This window comes from Acanthisitta chloris, unplaced genomic scaffold, assembly GCF_000695815.1.
Source record: "Acanthisitta chloris isolate BGI_N310 unplaced genomic scaffold, ASM69581v1 Scaffold15234, whole genome shotgun sequence".
Classification (NCBI taxonomy): Eukaryota; Metazoa; Chordata; class Aves; order Passeriformes; family Acanthisittidae; genus Acanthisitta; species Acanthisitta chloris.
In genome coordinates this window covers 243-9,389 of record NW_008667750.1, presented here as the reverse complement: position 1 = coordinate 9,389, position 9,147 = coordinate 243, and the positions used below count along the sequence as shown (strand labels likewise).

At 41.6% G+C, this 9,147-nt stretch overlaps 1 protein-coding gene across 1 annotated transcript; it reads right to left on the bottom strand.

Moving 5' to 3' along the window:
• Positions 1-1,713: 1,713 nt before the first annotated feature.
• DENR (density-regulated protein) lies at positions 1,714-8,265 on the bottom strand. Its single transcript, XM_009072647.1, has 7 exons — positions 8,140-8,265; positions 7,095-7,114; positions 6,743-6,827; positions 6,031-6,117; positions 3,903-4,019; positions 2,746-2,885; positions 1,714-1,996 (listed from the first exon to the last, which is right to left on the bottom strand). The coding sequence occupies exons 1-7, from the start codon at positions 8,243-8,245 to the stop codon at positions 1,952-1,954; spliced, it is 600 nt and encodes a 199-aa protein (XP_009070895.1). The 5' UTR covers positions 8,246-8,265; the 3' UTR covers positions 1,714-1,951.
• Between the last annotated feature and the right edge of the window lie 882 nt (positions 8,266-9,147).

Sequence of the window (9,147 nt, the reverse complement as noted above, 5' to 3'; positions counted from 1 at the left end):
AGCCCGAGCCGCCCCCGGAGCGGAGCCCCCGGAGCGGGGACGCCGCGGGTTCGAGTCCAGGAGCCGCCTGAGCCCGAGCTGGAAAAACGCACTAATTAATAACATTGTTAATAGGGGATGAATAAGAACCCAGCAGGATGGGCTGACTGCCAAAGTTATCGGTAACAGCAGTGTCAGTAGCTAAGAAAAGTACCAAATTAGAGTTGGCAGTTGGACTTTGATGTCATTGTAGGTCACTGCCAACTGAATTATTTTATTCTATTAAGAAGAAACACTGAGGAACATGTGAATATGACTTGAAAGTTTGTCCTGTTTTCAGAATTCTGAAATTACCTGACAATCACCTAACCCTTCTGAGCTTTTAGATGAGGCAGTTGTAGTGGCTTCCCCCTTCTCCAAGTTTACCTGTGGTGTTACAGAGGGAAGGGATGCTAGACAAAACAGTTGTCAGAAAAAAAACCCAACATGTAAGGGTCGCTGTACAAAGTAATAATTCTGATAATCATAGCATTTTAGGGGTTGGAATGGACCTTAAGAGATCATCTCGTCCCAACCCCCTGCCCTGGGCAGGGACACCTCCCACCAGAGCAGGTTGCTCAAGGCTCATCCAACCTGGCTGTGAACACTGCCAGGGTTGGGGCAGCCACAGCCTCCCTGGGCACCCTGGGCCAGTGTCTCACCCAGAAGATACAGAAACATATTCTAATTTATGAGAGGTCAATTACCAGAAAACACTGAGTAATGGTGTCTATATTTATAAGTTATTTCTATTGGGGGAAAGAACCAACAACTAAACAAGCTCCCAAGTCACCTTGCACTTCTGTCAGTTTGGAGGCTCATCAAGAGAAACAATTTGTTACTCCAGCTGTGAAGAACACAGAAGGTGTATAAGTTTCAAAAGTGTTCTGGTTAGAGCACAGTAAAATGAGGCTATTTTCAGCATTCAGTGTTAAATGGAACAACTACAGAGATGCAGTCAGCTCTTGGGATACAGAATTCCCAAATAAAGTCATGGTTTATAAATAAAAATCATGGGAAAAAAGGAACTTTATGTGTAAAGAACATATTGTATGATGTATGATGAGCTTTCAACTCACTGAGGTCAGTCGTTGAGTGACTCACATCCCTTCCAGCACTGAGCCACCAGGGAGCATTGATTGTTATCAAATGGAGCAGGGAAATGAAAAGCACCAGATCGATGCTGCAGGCTGTTTGTGGGAGTACAGAGAGCAGAGTGTGCAGCTGGCACACACCTGACCTGCTAATACAGCCCCTGAAATAGTGCTCACTGTTCACTTGAGTCAATTACTACCATCCTTGAGCCAGAACCATGCTAAAGAGCATAAAGCCACAACTGCCTCACTTAGAAACTCAGCAGGGCTAGGAGACCATTTGGAATTACAAAAATAAACTTTCAAGTCATATTCACATGTTCCTCGGTGTTTCCACTTAATAGTACAAAATAGTTCAGTTGACAGTGACCTACAATGACATCTAAGTCCAACTGCCTGACCACTTCAGGATTTATTTCCCTTAAATGGTGAACTAACCTTTAGATTGTTTGTCTCCTTCTGGTATCTAAAATTCCCTGCAGATAAATCAAAGGACCATCACATCAGCCACAAGCCTTAGTCACTTAAGCTCAGCACAAAGGAGCTATCTGTAAGATAGTTAAAGGAAAATAGATAAAAAAAAACAAACCCAGAAAGTGTATTCAGTGAGGAACAGTAATTTTATTTAAACCTACTTCATGCATAAGCATGATAGAACCCAACAGAACTTTGGCAAATATCACAACAAAAAAAAGAACCCCAAGCAGCCTATACAGAACAGTGAAAATGCCAAGGATATGGGCTCTCCATAGTCTCACTGCAGAGCAAATGAATTTAGAAGCCTCACTTTGGCTATATCATTTATAAGCATTTCATTAAATAAAGGTAGTCTGTCACTATCACTTCTTGACTTCTCCAAGATCTTCAATGCTGTCATCATCCACCTAGGGAAAAAAACAGGCAAAACACCATGTTAAGTATATTTTCTTCTTGCATGTCTCAGTCAGTATTAACCTGTGTACATGTAAATTCTACATAAGTGACATGTGCTTAAAGGACACAGCTGCCATCTATGTGGGTCAGGATAAAGACAGGCCTGCGGAGTTATTTCAGAAAAAAACTCCACTCAGGAAATACCAGGACAAGGGAAGCACCTGTGATTACAGCAGCACAACCAGAGCTCTCAGCTGTCCATTTCAGTCCAAACCAAACCAGCTGACCTCTTCTTCTGAAGCACAAGAGTGTGATGTTCGGGCCTGCTTTGTTTGTTTTAATTCTGCAATGTTTTAGGAGGTATTGAAAATAGAATGGCAGTGTAAGAATACTTAGAAATTCACTGTTAAAAATGGTGACACAGAGGTGGATGTGGCTGCTCCATCCCTGAAAGTGTCCAAGGCCAGGTTGGATGGGGCTTGGAGCATCCTGGGCTAGTGGAAGGTGTCCCTGATCCTGGCAGAGGGTGGGACAGGATGAGCTTTAAGATCCCTCCAATCCAAACCATTCTATGGTTCTATGATAAGACACAGATGTTTGACAGCTCCTCCCTCACTGTACAGTGGGAATGCAACAGCTGGTCTTTCATTTTTGTGCAACACTCTGTGCTACCAAAAATGAAATCCTTTTCCAAAATCATCGGAAAGTCACAAGCCTACTGTGGAAAAGTCATGTTCTTGCAGCAGAAAGTGTTCCTTACCTCAGGCCACTTCTCCTGGATTACATCAATGATGTCATCTGTGAAATCCCCCTGAATGATGATTTCATCCTCTCCCGTTACTGAGGCACCACAGGAAAACTTCTGAGCAAAAAACCTTTGTGCTTCCTTCAGATCAATTTCTGTTCAGGGGAAAACGGACAACTTAAGGACAGTCATTGTCATAAAAGCATTTTCTCAAGCTTAAAGCCAAAATCTTATTTTCACTGATGAAAAAGTAGTGGCAGTTTACAGCTGCAGCTTTGCTCTAGTTTCCATTGAAAGTGAAGTTTGTTGTTTACACCCAAAACATGTGACTGTACAGATCAAGCAAATGCTTCAAGGTAAAAACTGCTGAGTGTCCTCTGCACATTCTGTTTCCACAGGTCCGTGCTGCATACACTCACCAGAAAAGCACATGCAGAAATGTTAAAACACCTCTCCAGCTATGAATAACTTCTATAGTTATTGAACAGGTTTCTCCATAGAGGCACGTTCCGTTCAGAAACATGTCCCAGCACTTTGAGATTGGTTTCCAGCACCAAGACATCCAGTTCATATCAAGCTAGGGAGCATTACTGATCCCTCAAGAAAACTGATGATACTCTTGTGCAGGAGATATGTAGCATTTCTTGTCCATCCAACCAAGGTTAAAACTCACCTTTCTAACAGAATCTGTGCTCAATGTGTGAAGCCAGATGTCGTTATAAACACCAAGTGGCTGTTTGCAGCTGAACCACAGTTATGTAGGACAGCTCTACTTTGGTAATCCTTTGACTTCCTTACAAAAAAGGCAGTTCAAGCCTCACTTAAACAGTCTCAAGAATAGGGAAAATTAATTGCCAGTAACATATTTATAGGTCTGATCGAAATAAGAATTTTTTGAAAATAAACATCTTTATAAATAAAGTCTGACAACTGGACAGCTGTGGGAAGCTTTGTTACAAACAACCAATAGCCCTATTTGGTTGGAAAGACATGGAAATAAGGGCTTTAATCATCTGCCCCTGAGGGAAGTCAGTGTATCTTTAGCAGCTCTGGAACTGCTAAGAGCACCTTGGGACTTTCACCTCACACATCACTCAACGGAATACAACCGGAAGAAATACCACGAGGTTAAACACAGGCAGAGCTCAAAGCAGGAAACCCACATAACTCACCGAACGTCGCAAGGCCACAGACTCTTGTGACATATTTTTTCTTTGCTCGAGGGATTTTAGCTATTGTAACTTTCTGTGGCACAGTCTTCTTTTTCTGTTTTATCTGACCTCTTCCCCCTTTAAAACAGAGCATAAGGTTACATGATTGGTTAAATGATGTCATAATTCATCAGCGAAAAAAGCATATAGGGTTAGATTTAATCACTATAAGAAAACTTATCTCCCCATCTGTAAACAGAAATTTATTTTTCACTGTCTCAGATTTATTGTTATTTTAGAAAGATCCATGTCATCAAAGTTCAATATTATGAGAAATAACAATCTATACATGTCAAATGTGTGTTCAAGTACAGGTTGCACAGCCACAATTATCAAGAAAGGGCTTTTCCCGACACTTCACTCATCACTACATTTGGTCTACACTTGACCCTCCTTCAGGAATTGTTCTCTAGTTGTAATCCTAGAAATAAACTGTTCCTTTGATGTTCTTCACAAGTTTAACATCCTCAAGGTTTGTTTCTGAGGCAAAACAACTTACTTGTGCCCATTTCCTGATGCCACAAGCATGTGCTTTACTGCTGGGCTAAACAGCAGATTAAGTTCTGGACATCTGTGCACAACCCCAGCATCCATGGATATATGAGCCAGCAGCAAACACCACACCTCTGACACAAGTGAGCCACAGAGCTCACTGTCGAACTTCCACAGGAGTTAACACCATCCTTCCTACTGCCTGTTTCTAGGCCAGCCTGTGGGGACACTTCAGATACCAGCAAAAGAGAGATTCCACTCATTAGGGTTCTTCAGGCCAGATTAAGATCTCAGCTAACTTTTTGTGCTCTCATCAAGTTGCTCCAGGGTAGTCAAAGTTTCATGTTCCTGAGCCTTCTCAGCATGAAGACCGAAAGAATTTATGACAAACAAACTAACCCCTGTGACTACTTCTTTTTCTAACATGCAGCACTTTCAGTTCTATATTATTATAAACTGATACCTGATAATTTAGGACAGTAAATTTCTGCCTGAAAATTTCTTCAGCAAGTTCCTACAGTGTCTTTGCAAGTCTAGGCTTGTTTTTCCTCACCCTCTCTCTTACAGTTTTACACCATCACACTTAACACTATGCCTTGAGTTTCCATGAAAATTTATATTCTAGGAGAAAATCTCTAAATATTTAAAACACTATTATTTTAGAACCAAAAACCAGACTGAAAACTAACCATTCCACCACGCATAATAAATCAATGTTGAAAGAAAATGCCCTGAAATGTCTGGGAAAAGCATCTGAGCTACAGAACATAAATGACTGTGGTCACTACACATGGTCTACTGACAAGATAAACAAAACTGGTTACCAAGACACAGAAATAAAACATCTGCAGTGATATGTGGCTTAAAATGTCAATCTTGCTGGGTATTTACCATAATTTCTGCACTAGACACGACAGACACTGCAAAGGCAAATGTCTATTAACAACCCCAACACTGATTTAGAGGGGAAAGTATGCTAAGTAAATAAACAGAAAGAAATCCAATGATAGAAAATGTAAATGTATTTAAAGTGTTTCATATATTTTGTATCTTCCAAAGCTGGGTTCTGAAAATATTTTTCATGAGTATTGCTGAGAAGAGACAGAGCTGTTAATAGAGATATACGTGACACTGTTAAAAGCATAAAACCAAATCCTGTTATATGAATAGAGAGGTGAAAGGAAAAATAGGCAAAAGCAGAGAGTCATGAGGCATTAACAGAGGAAAACTGTCTTTGTTCTAGCCTGCAGGCAACCTACAAATTAGTGCTAAACTGGGCAGAAACAAGTATTCTGAGAGGCATGCCAGTTGATTTTAGACTGGGAAGAATTACTCCCTGAATAAGTGCAACAGCAGTGACAGGAACAATGGAACACAGGATGCAGGTTGGCTCTCACTTGCTATCACTGCCCAGTTCTTCCATCAGTATCAATCACAACACTAACTCTGCTACCACCAGGAGAAAGATATTGACTATCTTCTGTGCAGTCACAGCAAAGCCGACAGCCAAAATGTAAGGAATTCATGCCATGGGCCAGACCAGCAGGAGAGAAAGGGATGCCCCAAACTGTATCATAATCAACTATTTAGACCTTGCCTCTCTTTTGCTTCTTCTTCTCTTCTTCTTCTCCTCCTGCAGTTCCTTGGCCTTCTCCAACTCCAGCTTCCTGCTTAGGTGAATTTTCTTAAACACATCAGAAAGGAGTGGGGAGAAAAAAAGAGAAAATCAGTGGTCAGACACCCACAGCCTTACAGGGACAGGAAATAAGATGCAGTGGTATTTTGGTAAATCAGTAAACTCTGCTGAAGTACAGCAGCTCCTTGAGTGATGCAGATTACATCTTCATTATAGCATTTGTGCAAATTAGACTCCAGAAAAGCTCAAAGATACAGTTCCAATGTCAATACAGGCTCTTCCCCAGAGAGACAGAAATTAATCATAGTGTTAATATTTAAATCCCAAATGCAAACTAACAAGTTCTCAATTATTAATGATCTTTCCTCCAGCCATCCACAGTATACTGGGCAAAAAATCCAATAAACTGACTTTGATGGGAACAAGTGCCTGGATGACTGGTTACACAGCAGGAAACTTAAGCAAACCCAAATAACATTACTGAAACTACACATTATATAGTCTTTTCTGACATTATCAAACACATTTCATAGCATCTAAAAGCATGGTAGATCCTAGGAAAATGATTAATTTTCACATGACAGAGCAGGAAATAGGAAGAGATAAGAATCAGAAAAGCTCGAAGATTTCTGAACATATAAGGGCACAGATCAGTTAGAAAACAGATTCTTACCTACTGTAAGTTTTGCAAACTCATCTGGAAAATTCTTTTCTAACCACTGTCTGCACTTAGACACATCAGGCATGTATTCACAGTACTGCAGAGAAGTCATAGGAATGTTGTTAGCAGAGGAACTACAAAATACATCACAAATACACCAAAACACATTTGCTGTTCAGCTTCTCCTTAAGATAACTGAGTACAAATACTGTATCAGCATGTAAGAAACCTCATGTCATCCTAAAGATGACAGTGGCTGAAGCACAGAACTGCCACAATTTAAAAGATAGAAAATATCACAAAGAATCATCATAGTCAGGAATTAAAGGACACGAAGAAATTTTGATAACGAAATTTAACTCACCTCTGTAGGCAATGAACAGACTGAAGATAGAAGGGGAAAAAAAGAATAGATTACAAAACGTTCTTCACTTACATTAGTATTAGTATTAGCATTAAATTCCAAATGGTGTTTTAAAGTAGGGATAACTTCCTACATCGTAACTTCTGGTTATAAGCACACATTGACTCCATGACATTTCCATTTTTCTCTCATTAGACCTGTGCTCACATGCTCTGCATTAGGATAAAATACCATAGCAGGAGCAGTCAGAGAGGGAAGGGAGGGAGATGCCTACAGCTTGGGGAGAAGTTACAGAAAGAAACACCAGTTCTACTTGAGGCAAGAGATACACTTAACAAATAAATCATCATGTGATTTGGTCAGCTTTCCTTTACCAAGAGCTGCCACTGTCCCAAAGAAGGAATCAGCCCCATAACCACACAAGCCAACACTTTCACATACAAAGGGACTATTTCCTAATCCTCTGCAACAATATTCAAGCCCAAAGCAAAATGGCGCACATACCCAAAATCACACCTGTCAAGATTATTTACTTTCCTTTAAATTTCACCCACAAATGTGAGTAAAGAATAATTCTAAACACATTGCAACATTTACTTTCTTCTATTCTATTTCTTACTGTCATATTAATGCTCAGAGGCATTTTCTTTGCTATATTAATGCTCAGAAGTCTTTTCTGTGCTAAAGGCTTTACTGGCTTCCTGCAGGAAGAGATCTCTGCTCAGCAGTTCACAAGCTGAGCACCACTCCCACTTCTTTTACACTCAGAGACCTGTCAGTACCTCTGTCTCTAATTTCACCAAAAATGCTTGGGATAAAACACACAATAAAGGTATTTCAGAAAGACAATCAGAAAGGTCAAGCTGACTGTGGTGCAGCTTGCCAAGAGCTGGACTCAATGATCCCTGTGGGTCCCTTCCAGCTCTGAATACTCTGTGATTCTCCATAAAGCTGACCAAAAAGGAATATCTGAATCTCTGGTTCTGTGTGCCCTCACAACCATCACATTGTAAGGATGGTCGACAACTGCCCCTCCAGCACTTGCCTCCGCAGTAGAGAACCCGGAGAGGATAGTCAGCGTCCGACCTGGCACCACTCCTCCCGTCTCCTCTGCAGTCAGGGACCAGAGGCTCAGCCACATCTGTGGCCATGTCACCGGCCTGAAGGTCACACAACCAAAGAATCAGGACCCAAATACTGGGTTAGTCACATCCCTCCCAACTCAACCAGAATCCCAGAGACTGATGAATCTCAGAGAAATCAGGTACAGTTGTAAGCAGCGGAGGAGAGATCAAGGAGAGGAAAACTGGAGTGAAGAAATAATGAATATATAGGGGGAAATAGCTATAAAAGATACCAAGAGTATGGAATTCTAGCACACAAAAGAATCGAAAGTGCCGCAAAATCCAGCATAAAATGAAGAAAGACCTGTAAGAAACCCACATGGAATTACAGAACACACTGGGCTAAACAAAATGTGAAGTTTCATGGTAAACCAGTGGCACATGACCAGTGGGTGCACTGGGGGAGGCACTGTTCATGAACCAGCAAAGAAAAGGGTCATTTAAATCAGTGTCTGAAGAGTTACAGTCTGATCCAAAGAAGCCCAAACAGCACAAACCAATCAAACCAAACTCAACCCACTAATGCCTTTAATACTAGTTACACATACACGTTTCCAGGCAATGGGATAGAAAATGGGAGACAAGGAAAGAGTTTGGAACACACAAGAACATGGGAACAAACAGGATGTGTGTGAGGAAGCCTCAGAGCCAGGATGCTGTACAAGCTGTGAGGGGCAGTGAGGAATGCTGAGGCGAAATGCCAGGGCTCCAGAGCTGGTGGAATTGGGGACAGGGGAACAAGGAGACGCAACAGACGGTCACAGAGAGGGAACAGATGTTGGGGTTCCCATGGAGATCCCAACCTGGGGAGGAAGGGTGTGGGGTCCCTAGGGGGCAAGAGTGAGGGCAGGTCAGGGGGAAGGAGAAGGGTGTTGGGGTACCAACGTGATGGGGACCGTGGGCATGGCGGGGTGGAGGGACTGAGCCGA

Coding starts and splice junctions, on each gene's coding strand:
- DENR (XM_009072647.1), bottom strand. CDS start 8,245: ATGGCCACAGATGTGGCTGAGCCTCTGGTCCCTGACTGCAGAGGAGAC. Junction 4,020..6,030: donor GAAGAAGAAGCAAAAGAGAG/GCAAGGTCTAAA, acceptor TCTGTTTTAAAG/GGGGAAGAGGTCAGATAAAA. Junction 2,886..3,902: donor CTGTGGCCTTGCGACGTTCG/GTGAGTTATGTG, acceptor TCCCCTGAACAG/AAATTGATCTGAAGGAAGCA.